The 19,634-nt window shown below is 40.7% G+C and overlaps 1 protein-coding gene across 1 annotated transcript; it reads right to left on the bottom strand.

Annotated features, from left to right (window-relative positions):
- Positions 1 to 8,966: 8,966 nt before the first annotated feature.
- On the bottom strand, positions 8,967 to 9,905 carry LOC127693439 (olfactory receptor 1361). The gene has a single exon (XM_052194283.1). It carries the CDS (start codon positions 9,903 to 9,905, stop codon positions 8,967 to 8,969), a length of 939 nt encoding a protein of 312 aa, XP_052050243.1.
- Positions 9,906 to 19,634: the final 9,729 nt, after the last annotated feature.

Genomic DNA, 19,634 nt, shown 5'->3' with positions numbered 1-19,634 from the left:
TTCCTGAGCATATGCAAGGTTCAGGTTTGATTCCCTAGTCATGTCAAACTTCATATAAAAATATTTTTCTAAAGATTTAAAATGTGTGTATTTGTGTACCACCTGTGGTGTGTACCACATGTACATATGTGTGTGTGTACCACAAGTATGTGGCTGTCCAAGGAGAATGGAAGAGGACTCTCTAGATTTGAATTACAGGTTTATGTCAGTCACTCAATGTGGGTCCTGGAAACCAAATCTGGGTCCTCTGGCAGAACAGCAAGTGACTGCTCAGCTATCTCTCATGCTCACAAAACATGTTTCAATCAAATAACTTAATTTAAATTGAGAATGCCCTCCCAACATAAAACATCACAAACACAGCTACTCCTACTTCTGGTTACAAAAGGGGAAAATAGGTATGTTTGAGGACTAGTGGTGTGTTTGGGATGAAAGGTGGTTTTGGAAATTAGGTCTGAGTTTTCTTTGGGTGGTGTTAGAAAGGAATTGGGGTTTGACTGCTGCTTCAGATGGGATGCTGCTGTTCAGGATGCTTGTTGTTGATTCTTTGATTGTATCCAGATGGAAGAAGGGAACAGATAAACCTTGAGCTCTGACTGTCTACTCATGTCATCGTCCTGGAGCACACAGTGTGGGTCATTTTGTGATTAACACAATATTATGTACTCTGCAGTCTTTCCATAATAGCCTTTGTGTCTTGTGATGTCACAATCCTAGGGACTTTTCTTGCTATGGCTGTCCTATGAAATTCTCTATGTCCATCAGGAAAACTCCAACTTATGCCTACCTAGCTCCTTCTTGCCAGTGCTAAGCTTCCTTTCTTAGGACATAGCCCTTGTTATGAGCACATCTGAAGAAAAGACCCAACATGGGTTGGTGATTATATCTTTTCAGACTATTTCTTAATCAATAAGGCTCCATATAGATAGTGTCTTTAAAAGAACTGGTTTGGTACCTGGAGAGATAGTTCAGCGTTTAAGAGCATTGGCTGTTCTTGCAAAGGACACAGGTTTGATTCCTAGCAGCCATATGGCAGCTCATAAATGTTTTCAACTCAAAGTACAATGTTTGTATTTCATCATACAAACATACATGCAGGACAAACTCCAGTGCACATGAAATAAAAATGAATCACAGTCATCGGTGGTCTAGTGATAAGGAGGCGCTTGTAAGAGGGACTGTGCCCAGATTTGCACCATACACTGCAGTGCTATAGCCAGGAAAAGCTAGAAACAACATTCAAGAAAGCTTGGCCCATTGACCCATGTCCTTGGCCAACTAAAGAGATTTCTATCACACATTCAATAAAATTATTGTATTAAAAGTCAATAATGTTTTCTTCAACATGAGTGATGACCAGATTGTAACACCAGATAATTCCAGAGGTGCTCAGTCCAGAAATATTGAATGGTAGTTAAGTATGTGCATTTTGTGAAAACGTTACCTTTTATAACATATAGACTTTTCTGTATTAGCTTATACTTCACAATGAATTCTGAGCCTAAGGAAGTAGCTCAGTGGATAAAGTGTTTTCAAGGTAAGCATGAGGGCCTGAGTCTAAATGTCAGTGCTCATGCAATGCCAAGCATGGTGGTATACACCTGTAACCACAGAGCACGGATGCAGATGGTATGCTCACTGGCCAGCCAGCCAAACATCAACAGCCCTAGCTTGGGTGACTAGTAAGTCTTTGAAAAATAAGATGGAGCTGGGCATGGTGGCCCACATTCTAATTCTGGCATTTGAAGGCAAAGGCAAGCAGATTTTCACATATATGGCCAGTCTGGTCTATACATCCAGTTCCGGGTCAGCCAGGGCTTGACAGTAATAGATTGCCTCTAAAACAAACAAAAACCTATCACTGTCTACACCCCCCCCCCAATGTTAGTGGATCTACTTAGTTTTGTAAAGCATAAATCACACTTTGTTTTCCTTCTTTTTTAAAGATTTATTTATTATATGTAAGTACACTGTATTTATTTTACACATATTTATTATATGTAAGTACACTGTAGTTTGTCCCAAACCATAGGACAGTCACCAGGGTCCCCAGACCACCTAGGAGAATGTGAGAGACAAGAGATGTGAGAGATGAACAGCAAGACAGTATTCTGATCAAGGCAATATAAAGGGAAGCAAGGAAGCTGTAGGGAGGGGTCAAGAGAGAACAATCTCAGGGGGCTGGCACCATGTCTTAGAAACAGTTTATCAGAGTTTCTGGGAAAGGCTAGTTATTGCTGCTGGAATTTTGGCATGATAAAGGGGGGTCATAAGGAGGTAAAGTAGAAAGGAGTTGCTATAGTAACCTATCCACAGATCAGCTTCGAGTGGAGGGGGTTTTGAGACCTAAGTAAGAATGGCTCCTGGCACGGAGATCTAAGTGAGAATGACTCCTGGTATCGAGATCTCCTGGCATCGAGATCTAGGTGGGGATGGCTCCTGGCATCTCTCCCTTCTCTGTGTAGTAGAGAGCAGTAAAAAACAACCCTTTAAATCTATAATAATTTTGTATTAGTAGGTAGGCCAAATTTTAATGCCTTCATAATTTCTATATAACCTTATTAATCTTTCACAGATCTAAGTTTGAACTGTATTTTCAACCATATCTGTATAAATCTGTTAAAAATGTTCTTTTGGCCAGAAACTCTCTAGGTGAGGCCTATAAGACAAAAGCAGCAGCTCTCAAGCCTCTGCTGAGGCAGCTCTGAGCTTTGTTTTAGCTCAAATGTAAGTCTTTTGATCTGAGTCTATTATCTCTAAAGCCAGACCTACACCCACTGGTCCTGCAAGGAGTAGCCTGTTACTAGACCCCACTGTATGAAAGTCAAATAACAAAAGGAACCTATAATATTAAAGCATTACTATAATTTTTGAAAGCAAAAACTAGTTTTTAACAATCTTTTTTTTTCCTTAAAAATAATGGCAAACACATTACTTTTACACTGCAAAGTTTGTCCATCAGCTTGTATGTTTGAAAGTAAGAAAGTGTAACTTATTGAAGAGACATTATTTTAAATCTTATTTTTTATAAGTCTAATTTTTAGGATAAGAACATTACGCCAATTTAGAAATATCTTAGAGGCCTGTTTTTCTTGGGTTGTGTCATGCCACATGCTACTTAAGATAGCTCTAACCCTGAATTCTCAGCTTTAAACTTACCTTTTGTTACCATCATTATACCTTTTAAATCATGTCCAATAACTTATGAGCCAATATTCTATAGTCAAGGCATGTAAAACATTTATACCTTTAAGACCAATTAGAAATAAAGATGAAGCAATTACAAGAATCTCATAAATTTAAACCAAACACATTTTCTAGGAGAAATATCCATTAGTCCACTTGTCCCCAGAACTGCTGGCTCTTTAAGAAGCAGCTTTTTCTCTAGCTGTGTTTGACTCCTAGTTAAGAAGCATCTTAAAAAATGCTCAACTTCATTAGTCATTAGGGAAATGCAAATCAAAACAACCCTAAGATTTCATCTTACACCAGTCAGAATGGCTAAGATTAAAAATTCAGGAGGCAGCAGGTGTTGGAGAGGGTGCGGAGAAAGAGGAACACTCCTCCACTGCTGGTGGGGTTGCAAATTGGTACAACCACTCTGGAAAGCAGTCTGGCGGTTCCTCCGAAAACTGGGCACCTCACTTCCAGAAGATCCTGCTATACCACTCCTGGGCATATACCCAGAGGATTCCCCACCATGTAATAAGGATACATGCTCTACTATGTTCATAGCAGCCCTATTTATAATTGCCAGATGCTGGAAAGAACCCAGGTATCCCTCAACAGAAGAGTGGATGCAAAAAATGTGGTATATCTACACAATGGAGTACTATTCAGCCATTAGAAACAATGAATTCATGAAATTCTTAGGCAAATGGATGGAGCTAGAGAACATCATACTAAGTGAGGTAACCCAGACTCAAAAGGTGAATCATGGTATGCACTCACTAATAAGTGGTTATTAACCTAGAAAACTGGAATACCCAAAACATAATCCACACATCAAATGAGATACAAGAAGAAAGCAGGAGTGGTTCCTGGTTCTGGAAAGACTCAGTGAAACAGTATTTGGCAAAACCAGAACGGGGAACTGGGAAGGGGTGGGAGGGAGGACAGGGGAAGAGAAGGGGGCTTACGGGACTTTCGGGGAGTGGGGGGGCTAGAAAAGGGGAAATCATTTGAAATGTAAATAAATTATATCGAATAAAAAAAAAGAATGAAAAAAAAAAGAAAAAAAAAAAGAATGCAAGGCACCTTAAATAAGCCTCCTCTGTGTAAACTACAACTGGCAGGACTGACAGCAGGTAACTTTTTTTTTTTTATTACCATTTTTTCTTTTTTAACATGAAACATTAAACAATCATCCAAACAACAAGGACAAACATAAATTGGCACACATATGGACAGGTTTTGGTGCACCAAAGACAGACAATAGACAGAGAGGTACTTGATGTCTCAAAGAGATCCAAATATCCTATCCAGAATTAAAGATATCTCCAGTAGGATCCAGAGAGGAAGCAGGATGTCTCCTGCTTTCCTCTCCTCCCCAGGAGAGTTTTGAAATAGATTTAACCATTTTTTTGATACCATGTCCTGCACGTGGAAAAACTGCTTTTCTGAAACTTGCCTCTCTCTCTCTCTCTCTCTCTCTTGTTTAAGATTTAACTCCTTGTCTTCTGCTTTTTCTGGGAATTCTGCCAGAGAAGGGAGGGGAGGCACAGTGGCAGCCACTGATAGTTACTCCCTAGTGCCCTGCTTTTTAAACCTCTGTTGGGTTCATAAAAAGAGAATGAGGTTTAGAGAACGTGATATAAGGTAGTGTAGGGAAGGGGGTGCCTAGGCAGACACACACAGACATGGTATAGAATAAAGTTTATTCAGGACAGAGGATGAAGGTTAATGGGGTAGTGAAGGCATAGAAAGGCAGAGAGAGTGTAGATAAGTAGAGACTGGCCATGACTATGTGGAGAGAGGTGAGAAGGGAGGAGAGCCCAAAATCTGAGTTTCTTTGCAGTCCATGACTTACACTTTGCCTGAGAGTGGTTTTTACCTTTGATTTCTCTAGACACTTCAGCTGCCTCTGACTTCCAAAGAACAAATTCTCCCCTAGAGAGCACAGCTCAGGCCAGCTGGATAAATTCCTCAGGTGTGAGCCAGCCCTCAGTGGAAGACTCTAAGTGCCAAAGTGAAGGGAGCAGTCCGCCCATAGGCTGTGACTGCGGACTTTAATTTTTCTAAAATTTTAAAGTCAAGGGGCTTGTTTTGGCTCTGGCCTTTTCTGGATATTTGTCTTTGAAATAAATTCTGAAGTTAGAGTCATCTGTCCCTCTAAATCTCACAGCATCTTTAAGAGGGCTACTTGCTCCCAGCGGCTTTCTACGATTTGGTGGAGAGAAGAAATTTCATCAGTGGCCCTTCTGTGGGCAGCTTTCTCCTCCAAGTTGGCTTCCTCCTTGGGTGATGGAGTGTCAGCACCTGGATTATGACTAGATTTCAGAGTTTGTAGAGAAGGATAGACTTTGGTCTTTTTGAGAAATTAGGGAAAAGAGGAGACATAGACAGAGACTGTTTTAAATGTCCCTCCTCCATATCTAACAGAGGCGGGAGGAATAAGAGACCACAGAGACATTGTCTGGATGAGCGCTTTTTCAGAGAACGTTCTCCCTCAGAAACTAGATCCTGGAAGTGGGAGGAATTCCGAATAATGTCATTAATCAGAGACTAGTAGTTAAAGGCAGTAATTGGAATTTTTTCTGGATCCAAAGTTGCATATCAATCTCTAAAACAATCACCTACTCTAGCCCAAGTTTTCTTATCTATAGTTCCTTCCTCTGGGAACTAGGGGCAAATTTGTCCAACTTTTTTTTCACCCTATCCCCTCACGTCTTGAGAGATTCTTTGAGCCTTAAAACAGGCTGAATAAATGCTGTTCCATGTCTCACGTTGTTGCCGTGGAGATTTTTCCCTGGCCGAGCACCTGCGGGTCAACCATGCCTCAACCTAATCCACTCCTGGAGTTGTGTGTGAAGAGCTCTTCCCTGGGTCCTACAGACCCCTTCTCCTTGATGACTCCACGGGGACCCCACATTGGACACCAGAGTGTCCTGACCCACAGGACAGTCCACAGGGTCCCCAGACCACTTAGGAGAAGGCGAGAGACAAGAGATGTGAGAGATGGACAGCAAGACAGTATTCTGATCAAGCTGTCAAATTTTATTTTTCACACAAGGCAATATAAAGGGAAGCAAGGAAGCTGTAGGTAGAGGTCAAGGGGGAACAATCTCAGGAGGCTGGCGTCATTTCTTAGAAACAGTTTATCAGTTTCTGGGAAAGGCTAGTTAAAGATGAGGAGAATATATTTCATATGTTACAAATGAATTTCCTTTGTTTTAGTTTGCTTATTGAGACAGAATTTCACAGTATAGCCTATGACCCCAAACCCATGATATAACCTAGGCTGACCACAGACTTGTAATCTTCCTCCTTCAGAACCCTGGTGCTGGCACTATAGGCACATGATACTGTGGCAGCTTAATTAGTCATTTTCAAAATAGATTTCAAAACATACATATATACATTTTTATGCTTTTGAGAAATAGAATTACTAAGGAGTGGATATATATAAAATCAATAAAAGTATGAAGATTTGCAGTCATTTTGAAAACCTGTTATATAGATAAATGTTGAGGGCTTAGATGTAGACTACTATTTGGTTAAATTATCTGAGCACATTTACATCAACATGACAGAAAGGGATAAAGGGTGCAATTGACTGACAAGCTGGATATTGGGATTGTAGAAGGCATTTTGTTTATAATTAACCATTTTCTTGCTTTAATATTGTATACCACCTATGATATATATATATATATATATATATATATATATATATATATATATATATAATGGTCTCTCTGTCTCTCACTCTTTCTTTCCAAGACAGGGTCTCCACATAATCCCACTGTCCTGAAACTCACTCTATAGACCAAGCTGACAGACATGCACCTTGACCAGAAAACATGCACAGTAAAGAAATAACAAGCAAGCAAATGTAAAGTGGAATTAAAGGAAAATTTGACAAAAATGCCATATTAAACAGAGACTCAGGAGAGAGGAAATGTGAGAAAAGCAAGGATCAGATGGAGATTTGGGAAACAGGAAGATCCTTATTGAAATAAACATCTCATCAGAGGCCATCAGCAGACTTGAACAGGAAGAATAAACCAAAGACAGAGGAAGGGAGAGTGGGAGCTGAGGCATGGAGAGGAAGGAAGAGGACAAAGGAGGGAGGGTGGAGGCAGGCAGTGCTGCTGGACACATCCATGACAGGACTCTACAGGGAAGGGACAGGAAGGAATTGTTTTCAGAAACAATGGCTGAAGATGTTTCAAATCTACTGAAAACAATAATCGATACATCTCAGAAGTCCTATTAACTTTATCCCAAAAGAGTGAAGTAGTAGAAGTGGTAGATGTCTTCTGGGTCCAGCTGCACACACAGGCTCACAGTGGAGGACTAACATGTGAGACATATGTACACAGAGCCCAGACTCAAGCAGCAGAGGAAGTGGGTGCGCAGTTTCACTGAGCTGTTGGCAAGTGTTAGCCACTAGGAAAGGAAGATTCAGTTTTCTTTAAGAGCACAGTCTCTTTAACTCAACCACAGTCTAATGGAAGGCCATGCATCTGAGTATATGGGAACAAAAGTTAAACTTGGTGGGTGTGAAAGAAAGAAAGGAAGGAAAAGAGGGAGAGTGAGAGAGAGAGGGGGGAGGGAGGAGACTGAAAAAATAAGCAAAGATGAAAGAAAAATAAAATGAATGAAAATTTTAATTAAAATTGAAACATAAAAATCTTAGAAATAAAAATATGCAAGATTAGCAAAACTAAGTTATATGCACTCAATTTCGAAGTTTTACTATTAAATGAATATTGAAAGCTAATAAATATTTACTAAGTGAAAGTTTGAAGCTTGCATAGAGAGACTCTGTCTCAAACCAAATAACAACAACTTCAACAACAAAATAACAGCTTCATGAGAATGCCAGCAAACACTGACAGAGACAGAAAAAGAGGGCAGAGGAACTAACATGTCTGCACACTAGAATTCTAGAAGGCACAGTTCATTTTTATTGAATTGATTTTTTCCATGCTTAACGTTATATACTATATAATGCCCAGAAAACAAGAATAACATAGGAAGTACAAATGAGCTGCAGATGTAGGTGTTTCTGGAGACCCTCTCTTCTTAACCCACCAAGTCTGATCTTCCTGTGAGATGGGCTCAGGCTGAGGTCTCTGTGGTGAGGAAGAATGTACAGCTGTGGTTTCCCAGAGGTAGCCCAGACATCCACAGTTGGGTGCTGGCGCTCTGCCAAGGAACAGGGAATATCAGTAGCAGATAGGTCTCTGGTACAGTGATAGCACCAGATGTTGTCAGTACAGCTGAACACTAGAGTAGAGGATCTGATGACAGCATATAGCAGCATACCTATTGCTCTGAAAATGGTGAGTGTGGGGGGCTCTTGCTGCTTGACCAATCAGAGCTCACTCTTGTAGTGAAGTGCATGAAGACAGCCATTCAGAATTATCTCAACTTGGAAACCACATGCCACCTGGAGCAGGAGTCAATTCCCCATTCCAAGAACACCTGACTCAGTTTTGGGCTTACCATTAGTCTCTTTCCAATGTTATCCTATTGAGACTCCTTGCTCCTTTCCAACAGTGCAGGGGTGCTCATGGTGCATTCTGACAAGATATTGACATGACAATCCAAATAACAACATATGTAGAAGAGTTTTTTCATTCTTTTACCTAAAGAATTTGTATTCTGAGCTCTGTATCTGGCATAGATAGTAGATGCTTTTCTTAAAAAAGACAAGTGCTAAGTTTTAGCTAATTGACAAAACATGAAGGATTCTTAGACATTAGTTACCTCTGTGATATTCCACACTTTCTACATTATTACTTAGATGGAAATCTCATGGTGAGCACTTTCCTTAAAGCCCCTTTCATGTCCCTGTTCCTCAGGCTGTAGATGAAAGGGTTCAGCATGGGGGTCACCACTGTGTACATCATGGCAGCTGCCATGTCCCTCCCAGCTGAATGAGAGGATGAGGGGTTGAAATACACAGCAATGATGGTGCCATAGAAGAGCCAGACCACAGCCAGATGTGAGCCACAGGTAGAGAAGGCTTTCCATTGTCCCCTAGGGGATGAGACTCTCAGGACAGCACAGGTGATGTGCAGGTAGGAGATCAGAATGCAGACAAATGGGGTGATCATGATCACAGCTCCCTCTGTTTGTAATGTCAGCTCATTGAGATGTGTGTCTGAGCAGGAGAGTTTCAGGAGGGGATTCACATCACAGAAGAAGTGGGGGATGATGTTTCCACAGAAGGAAAGTCGAGCCATGAGCAGGATGTGCAAGAGACAATTCAGGTTGGCTACCACCCATGACCCCACAACAAGAAGGGCACAGAGCTGATGTGTCATCTTTGTTGTGTAGTGTAAAGGGTGGCATATGGCCACAAATCGGTCATAGGCCATCACAGCCAGCAAGAAATTGTCCATGTCACCAAACACACAGAGAAAATACAGCTGTGTGAGACACCCAGAAAAGGAAATGGCCTGATTCCCAAGTATGTAGTTGGCCAGCACCTTGGGGACAGTGGTGGAGGTGAAGCAGACATCCACAAAGGACAGGTTGCTGAGGAAGAAATACATGGGGGTGTGCAGGTGGGAGTATGTGCTGATGGCCAGGATGATGAGCAGGTTTCCCAGGACAGTGGCCAGGTACAAGATGAGGAAGAGCAGGAAGAGGAGCTGCTGCTGCTGCTGGGGCTGCCTGGAGAGTCCCAGGAGGAGGAACTCAGAGACACTCGACTGGTTGATGCTGCTCATGAGTCTGAGCCCAGCTACAGAAAGGAGACATAGATAGAGGTCAGAAGTCCATCTTTGGGTTTGGATGCTACAACCAGGTTCACATTAATCCTGCAGTAGAGTTTCTGAATAAAGATCCACTCCTATTTTCCACATACCCAATTTACACATCCAAGATTTATGTTGTGTTGGTTCCCCAGAGCCACACGTTTAGTTTTATTGAATACAACATAAACATATTCCTGTACATGCACTGTTTTTTACCTGTATCTGGCGACATTTCCAGTTTTCTTCCCACTCTTTAGAAGCTTAGAAGAGAAGCAGCCAGGTGTTGTATTGATGTCAAGCTCCAACTGATGGATCTGTAACACCTGCTGCTGCCCCTTCTGTGGAAGAGAGTAACACATGTTGCAGAAGAAATATTGGTATCATTACTACTCTGAAAATACCTGTCCAGGCCAGTTCTATTGCTTTTCCCTTGGAGTTCCTGGGCAATTGAATTCTTTATTCTAAGTATTGGAAGGTCTTGGGTATATAGGAAGGATCTGAGAAAGTGAAGAGTGGATGATCACCATCCCAGCACTCTGTATCAGAAGGAGGTCTGGGAGAATTATACAGGTCTTTACTGCAGCATAAAGTCCCAGTGGAGAGAGACTCCCTGAGTAGCTAATTAAAGACCAGCAGAAAGGTTGTGTAAGTTGGCTTACACAACTTGGTCCCTCTTGACCACCAACAATGCAACATGTCATCCCAGCTCACAATCGGAACTTGGGAATGAAGCAATCTGTGTGGAGACAAGTCCCAGAGAGAATTCCCTGATACTGATCTAAGCCTTTAGGGTTGAAGAATCAGTCCCCATTCTTCTTCCTCTCAGCACAGAAAATGAAGTTATGGCACTATCTGAGGGACAATTCTCTGTTTCTTACATTTGATCACTTACCACACAGGGTTTATGGCTCATTTTCTTATTGGAAGCCCTGGGAGTAACTGGCATTACAGGGTCAGGGTCGTTCCTGTAAAATATCCAGGGTAAAGTTCAAGGAGAGAAAAACTAGATGGGAGAGTATGCAGTCCACCATGCCTGAAGGTGACCCGTGTTCAGAGAACTCATGTCTTTGAGGATGGTGTCTTTCCAGTGACATGTGCACTTCGGAACATGTACAGAATCTGGTGTGCAGCTCCAAAAGCTTCATTTATATTCCCCATCCCTTCCCCAGAGGGGATTCATGACAGCACTTAGAAGCCTATCATGAGGACATCCTCAATGTGATTTCTCCTATCCATGTACATCCAGAAGCTTACATCCTTTCCCACATGATTGACAGATGAACAAAGTTCTAAGAGATGACAGCAAAAAAAAAAAAAAAATCCAAACACAAAGAGAGGAGTAGAAGGGAGCTGGGGAAAATCCTACTGGCTGCTGAGTTCATGACTCTGGGTACTTCTAATGATAAGATAGGCGAGGTTTTCATTCCCAGTCAGTGTCCAACAGTAAACACCAGTCTTTCTCAGTTCAGCCTGGGAAAGAGTTGATAAAAATGATAGCTTGTGCTGGTTTACACCTCTTATTCAGACTCACTGAAGTCTGAGACAAGAAGATTGCTGTCATGTTCAAGGCTAGCCTTATCTATCCTACCAGACAATGTCTCAGAAATACAAAAACATTAAAAAGGAAAAGAGACATTAGAAGCTGGAGAGATGGTTCTGTGTTATAGAGAACTTTTCTCTTCTGCAGAGGGACCAGGTTCCACTTCCACTCCCAGAAACAAACACACAACTAAATAAAATAAAATAGGAAAACAAAGTTTAAAAGCATAGGTGAAATGATATTAGCTGTTAATTCTTGCATCTATGTGCTTAAACATTTGGGCTGTCTGCTCTTAACATGTGTTTGAAATTACCTAGAATAAAGTCCTTAGTTTAAAATCAGAACTTTTAAAAAAAGATTTGTTTATTTATTTTATGCATATGAATACATTATTTCTCTCTTCAGACTCACCAGAAGAGGGCATTAGATACCATTACAGATGGTTGTGAGCCACCTTGTGTTTACTGGGAATTGAACTCAGGACCTCTGGAAGACTAGTCAGTACTCTTAACTGCTGAGCCATCTTTCCAGCCCTCTTAGTTTAAAATCTGAACTTTTGCTGGTCATGGTGGTCCATGCCTTTACTCACAGCTCTTGCAGAACAGAAGCATGTGGGTTACTTTGAATTCAAAGCCAGTCTGGGCTACAAATTGAGACCTGCCATAAGAAACAAAGAGAATCATAATGACTTTAGCAAACTTGGAAGGCGTCTCAGTAGGTAAAGTATTTGCTGAATAAGCTTAAAGACCACAGTTCAGATTCCAGTGTGTGTGTATATATATTATTATACTCGTATTATATACCAGTATTATATATACATCACTTAGGATGATATTTTCCAATATATATACATACCAAGAAAGTACATTGCCAGTCTGTAATCTTAGTCCAAGAGGCAAAGAGATCCTGAGGGAAATTAGTTAGATAAACTAAGTTAGCAAACTCTGCATCCAGTGAGATCCAGTGAGAGAGCCTGCCTCCATACAGAATGTGGAACAAGGTCAAAGAATACATGCACCCATGTCTAACTTCCTCATGTGTGTGCACATACATGGACCCCACCTGTGTGTGTGTGTGTGTGTGTGTGTGTGTGTGTGTGTGTGTGTACAGGAGCATACATGGATAAATGCATGCACATTGCATGTACACATGCATGCTTACACACAAATATCCACATAGTTTTATTCATTGATTACTAAAATTTAAACAAAAGTATATCAGAACTTCTGAGGATGAGACAAAAGATAGCCTCATGAACTGGTTGAGAATAATTTTAAGGGGCTGACTGAAGTGGCCCAATGTCTGTTTTTTTTATTAGATACATTCTTTATTTACATTTCAAATGATTTATCCTTTCCTGGATCCCCTCCTCCCCCAAAGTCCCATAAGCCCTCTTCCCTTCAGCTGTTCCCCAATCAACCCCTTTCCACTTCCCCGTCCTGGTATTCCTCTACACTGCTGCATTGAGCCTTTTCAGGACCAGGGGCCTCTCCTTCATTCTTCTTGGGCATCATTTGATATGTGAATTGTTTCATGGATATTCCGAGTTTCTGTGCTAATATCTGCTTATCAGTGAATGCATATCATGTGTATCCTTTTGTGATTGGGTTGCATCACTTAGGACGATATTTTCCAGTTCCACCCGTTTGTGTAAGAATTTCATGAATTCATCATTTTTAATAGCTGAGTAGTATTCCATAGTATAAATATACCATATCTTCTGTATCCATTCATCTGTTGACAGACATCTGGGTTCTTTCCAGCTTCTGTTTGTACAGGTCTAAGGTTTCTCAGGGAGACTTAGGAAGGATGATGCAGAGGTCAAGGTCAGCCTGGGTTACACACACACACACACACACACACACACACACACTATCTGAGAGAAGTTTCCACAGGGGCAGAATATAAACTGACAATGACCTCATAAACTATTCTTTGTAAAGATACTATACAATCTTTTTTTTTTTTTTTTCGGGCAATTCGACAACATAAGGAGGTCAAAGGGATACAAATTGGAAAGGAAGAAGTCAAACTATCATTATTTGCAGACGACATGATCGTCTACCTAAGTGACCCAAAGAACTCCACTAGAGAGCTCCTACAGCTGATAAACAACTTCAGCAAAGTGGCAGGTTATAAAATCAACTCCAGCAAATCAGTGGCCTTTCTATCCTCAAAGGATAAGCAGGTTGAGAAAGAAACTAGGGAAATGACCCCCTTCACAATAGCCACAAACAGTATAAAGATACTATACAATCTTATTAGATTTTTAATTTTTGAAAAAAATATCTGTATGAGTAAGTGGTCCTTGTGCTCACACACAAGCCTTGGGGAGTCATAGATGTTAAGCACACAGGCTTGTCTCTTCAAAAGGAGAGACCTATAAGCTGTTTTCCTCCCAGAAAGCTGAGATAGGACGTGTTAATAACTGTTTGCTCTCTGTATGGCTAGTCCACATTTGTCACCCAGGCTCATCATAAGTTTCTTCATCTTGGACCTGCTTCCTCAGTTAATCTAAGGATCTTATCTTTAGGGAAGATGTCACTTGTAGTATATGAGTTTCCATGTAGTCATGTCTTAAGTTTTGTTGTGCACATGGGACTGAGTTAGTAACCCCAGAAAACATTTTTTTTTCAAATTTCCTCTCTTAAATATGTCTAAAATAAACTTCATGGTATCAGACTCTCAAGGTGGAACCAATGACTGCTACTGAGTCATGTTGAACTCTATTGAACTGACTTTTTGAAATCTTCCTTGGATTGTTGCTTTGCTAGCCTTGGGATCATGAAGGGGTCACAGAGAACCTTTGTGAGTGTTTGGCTTGCATGTGTATATATGCATCACATGCATGCCTGGTGCCAACTGAGACCAGAAGAGGAAGTCATATCTCCTGTAAATGGTGTTATCGATAGTTGTGAGTTGCAATATAGGTGCTGGGAATCGAACCCTGGTCCTCTCAAAAAGGAATCACTGCTCTTATCTCTGAACCAACCCTCTAGATCAGGTGCTTTAGTGGACTATATTTCTACTAATAGGATAAGTCAGTGTGGTGTAAAGTACTAGAGTTTATCAGCTCAATGTGGTCAACAAAGTGGAAAAGTGGTTTACTAATATCAAAATCATACCATAGTGATGACAGGTTGACTGAAAGCTGTTTTACATGAGCTGCCTCATCAGAGGATTCACAGTGTTACAGGGATGCACTGCATAAAATAACCCTACCAACCAAAAGCAAACAAGCAGTAGTGAGGACAAACACAGCAGGGGAACCAAAACCTCAGTATACAATGTTATAGTTCCAAAATATCCAGTTTTCAACAACAAAATGAAAGATTGCAAAGAAATAGGAAAGTATGACCTTCACAGCAGAAGACAAGCAACATATATGACCTCTGGAAAGAGGAGAGGCCATCTTTAAGAAAAATATTTCCAAGTAGCCATCGTACAAATGTTGGCAGATAGAATGGAGAACAATATTGAAGAAGTACACAAAAGTATGAAAAAATGTCAAATCAATTAAAAATGAAGAGCCAAAAATTATGGGGATTTAAATGGAAATTCTGAGTAGGAAAGTAAGCAATGGATATGAACAGTTCACTAAATGGGCTCTACTAATTTGAAGCAGGTAAATTAATAATTGGCAAATTGTAAATATTTGTATAGACATTGTGGATGTTGAAGAAAAGGGAAAAGAATGGGGAAAATGAATACAGGGTTAACTGTAGACAACGTTTTTACACCAAATTCATACAATAAGGACTCTTAAGGGGAAGAAAGGGAAAGGCAAACTATGATGAAATAATGGCTGAAAACTCAAATTAAAACAAATGAGATAGCCCAGGCAGAGGCCACACACCTTCCAGGGTACACCTGTGCCTGGAGCAGAGCCTCTGCTCTGGATCCAAACAAACAGAGCCCACACCCCAGTTGTAGTTCCACTCCCCAGGTATTCTGACACATCCAGAAACTCAGGTGAGACAACAAACCCTTCCCTAATGCCCATCATAACCTGGACCCATGGGATTCTGGGAGTCAGATACCCTTCCCCGCTAGAGACCCTCACTCCTTCAAAATTATACCTGTTCCAAGAGCAGAGTCTCTGCTCTAGATCTCAGTACACACACCCTAGTTGCAGCTGAACCCCCATCAGGGGTTCTGATACATCTAGGACCACAGGATCACAGGCTCAAGGAGGGAGAGTCTTCAGTCAGAGAGAGCAAGGCTAATTAAAACCAGAGATAACCAGATGGCAAGAGGCAAGTGCAAGAACATAAGCAACAGAAACCAATACAACTTGGCAACATCACCAACTACAGCAAGACCTGAAAACCCCAACACACCTATAAATCAAGATTTAGATCTAAATCCCCATTTCATGAATATGGTAGCAGATTTTAAGAAGGACATAAATAACTCCCTTAAAGATGTATAGGAGAATACAAATAAACGATAAGAAACCCTTAAAGAGGAAACACATACATCCCTAAAAGAAATATAGGAGAGCACAATCAAATATGTGAAGGAATTGAACAAAACCATCCTGGATCTAAAAATGGAAATAGAAACATTTAAAGAATCACAAATGGAGACATCCCTGAAGATGGAAACCTAGAAAAGAAAGCAGGAGTCACAGATACAAGTATCACTAACAGAATATAAGAGATAGAAGAGAGATTCTTTGGTGTAAAAGATACCATAGAACATATCAACACAACTGTCAAGAAAAATACAAAATGCAAAACTCCTAACTCAAAACATTTAAGAAATCCAGGACATAATGAAAAGATAGAACCTAAGAATAATTGGTATAGAAGAGAGTAAAGATTCCCAACTCAAATCTTCAACAAAATTATAGAAGAAAACTTCTCTAACCTAAAGAAAGATGCCCATAAACATACAAGAAGCCTACAAAACCCCAAATAGATTGGACCAGAAAAAAAATTCCTCCTGTCACATAATAATTAAAACACCAAGTTCACAGAACAAAGAAAGAATATTGAAAGTGGTAAGGGAAAAAGGTCAAGTAATATATAATGGCAAACCTATCAGAATTACACCAGACTTTTCGACAGACTCTAAAAGCCAGAAGATCTTCAGAAAAAGTTATACAGACCCTAAGAGAACAAAAATGCCAGACCAGGCTATTATACACTGCAAAACTCAAGGACCTCCATGTAAAACCAGACACACTAATAGAAAAGAAACTGGAGAAGACCCTAGAGGACATGGTCATGGGGGAAAAGTTCCTGAACAGATCACCAATAGCTTATGCTCTAAGATCAAGAATTGACAAATGGGACCTCATAAAATTACAAAGTTTCTGTAAGGCAAAGGACACTGTTTTTTTTTGTTTGTTTGTTTTTTGTTTTTTTTTTTTTCCTTCTTTTTTTTTATTCGATATAATTTATTTACATTTCAAATGATTTCCCCTTTTCTAGCCCCCCCCACTCCCCGAAAGTCCTGTAAGCCCCCTTCTCTTCCCCTGTCCTCCCTCCCACCCCTTCCCAGTTCCCCGTTCTGGTTTTGCCAAATACTGTTTCACTGAGTCTTTCCAGAACCAGGGACCACTCCTGCTTTCTTCTTGTATCTCATTTGATGTGTGGATTATGTTTTGGGTATTCCAGTTTTCTAGGTTAATAACCACTTATTAGTGAGTGCATACCATGATTCACCTTTTGAGTCTGGGTTACCTCACTTAGTATGATGTTCTCTAGCTCCATCCATTTGCCTAAGAATTTCATGAATTCATTGTTTCTAATGGCTGAATAGTACTCCATTGTGTAGATATACCACATTTTTTGTATCCACTCTTCTGTTGAGGGATACCTGGGTTCTTTCCAGCATCTGGCAATTATAAATAGGGCTGCTATGAACATAGTAGAGCATGTATCCTTATTACATGGTGGGGAATCCTCTGGGTATATGCCCAGGAGTGGTATAGCAGGATCTTCTGGAAGTGAGGTGCCCAGTTTTCGGAGGAACCGCCAGACTGCTTTCCAGAGTGGTTGTACCAATTTGCAACCCCACCAGCAGTGGAGGAGTGTTCCTCTTTCTCCACACCCTCTCCAACACCTGCTGTCTCCTGAATTTTTAATCTTAGCCATTCTGACTGGTGTAAGATGAAATCTTAGGGTTGTTTTGATTTGCATTTCCCTAATGACTAATGAAGTTGAGCATTTTTTAAGATGCTTCTCTGCCATCCGAAGTTCTTCAGGTGAGAATTCTTTGTTTAACTCTGAATCCCATTTTTTAATAGGGTTGTTCGGTTTTCTGGAGTCTAACTTCTTGAGTTCTTTATATATATTGGATATTAGCCCTCTATCTGATGTAGGATTGGTGAAGATCTTTTCCCAATTTGTTGGTTGCCGATCTGTCCTCTTGATGGTGTCCGGCAAAGGACACTGTTAAAAGGATAAAACGGCAACCATCAAATTGGGAAAGGATATTTACCAACCCTACCTCTGATAGAGGGCTAATATCCAATATATACAAAGAACTCAAGAAGTTAGACCCCCAGGGAACCAAATAACCCTATTAAAAATTGGTTAAGGATCTAAACAAAGAATTTTCACCTGAAGAAATTCGGATGGCCGAGAGGCACCTTAAGAAGTACTCAACATCATTAGTCATTAGGGAAATGCAAATCAAAACAACCCTGAGATTTCACCTTACACCAGTCAGAATGGCTAAGGTCAAAAACTCAGGAGACACCAGGTGTTGGCGAGGATGTGGAGAAAGAGGAACACACCTCCACTGCTGGTGGGACTGTAAGATGGTACAACCACTTTGGAAATCAGTCTGGCGGTTCCTCAGAAAACTGGACATGACACTTCCGGAGGACCCTGCTATACCTCTCCTGGGCATATACCCAAAGGATTCCCTGGCATGCAATAAAGGCACATGCTCCATTATGTTCATAGCAGCCTTATTTATAATAGCCAGAAGCTGGAAAGAACCCAGATGCCCCTCAAAGGAGGAATGGATACAGAAAATGTGGTATATTTACACAATGGAATACTACTCAGCAATTAAAAACAATGAATTCACAAAATTTTTAGGCAAATAGTAAGATCTGGAAAATATCATCCTAAGTAAGGTAACCGAGTCACAAAAGAATACACATGGAATGCAATCTCTGATAAGTGGATATTAATTAGCCCAGCAGCCCTGAATACCCAAGGCACAAATCGCAGAATAAATGACTCCCATGAAGAAGTATGGAGAAGGTCCTGATACTAGGAAAGGATTGATCTAGCATTGGAGGGGAATATAAGGACAGAGAAAAAAAGGAGGGAGGTGATTGGAGAATGGATGGAGAGAAGCAGGTTTATGGGACATATGGGGAGGGGGGATCCGGAAAAGGGGAAATCATTTGGAATGTGTCTTTGTCAGGGTTTCTATTCCTGCACAAACATCATGACCAAGAAGCAAGTTGGGGAGGAAAGGGTTTATTGAGCTTATACTTCCACTTTGCAGTTCATCACTAAAGGAAGTCAGGACTGGAACTCAAGCAGGTCAGGAAGCAGGAGCTGATGCAGAGGCCATGGAGGGATGTTTCTTACTGGCTTGCTTGCCCTGGCTTGCTCAGCCTGCACTCTTATAGAACCCAAGACCACCAGCCCAAAGGTGGAACCACCCACAAGGGGCCCTCCCCACTTGATCAGTAATTGAGAAAATGCCCCACAGCTGGATCTCATGGAGGCACTTCCCCAACTGAAACTCCTTTCTCTGTGATAACTCCAGCCTGTGTCAAGTTGACACACAAAACTAGCCAGTACAGAATGTAAACAAAGAATATAGAAAATAAAAATATAAAAAACACTCTCAATTCATAGATGGAGAATCCAAGGTATTCCAAAGCAAAATGACATTTATACAATATCTTTCCAGTAATCTAGCCCTACAAAGGATAAGAGAAGAAAAAGTCCAAGACAAGAAAGGAAACTGTTCCTAAGAAGAAACAAGAAATTAATCTTTTCACAACAGTCCCAAAAGAAGAAAAATACACAAACATAATTTCACCTCTAACAACAAAAAGAACAGGAAGCAACAATCATTGATCTCTAATAACTTTCAACATCATTGGCCTCAATTCTCCAAAAAAAAAAAAAAAAAAGACATAGGCGAACACAGTGATTATGTAAACAGGACCCAGCATTTTG

This window comes from Apodemus sylvaticus, chromosome 10 (genome assembly GCF_947179515.1).
Source record: "Apodemus sylvaticus chromosome 10, mApoSyl1.1, whole genome shotgun sequence".
Lineage (NCBI taxonomy): Eukaryota > Metazoa > Chordata > Mammalia > Rodentia > Muridae > Apodemus > Apodemus sylvaticus.
Note: the sequence above shows the minus strand (reverse complement) of the source record. Positions and strands in the feature narration are given on the sequence as shown.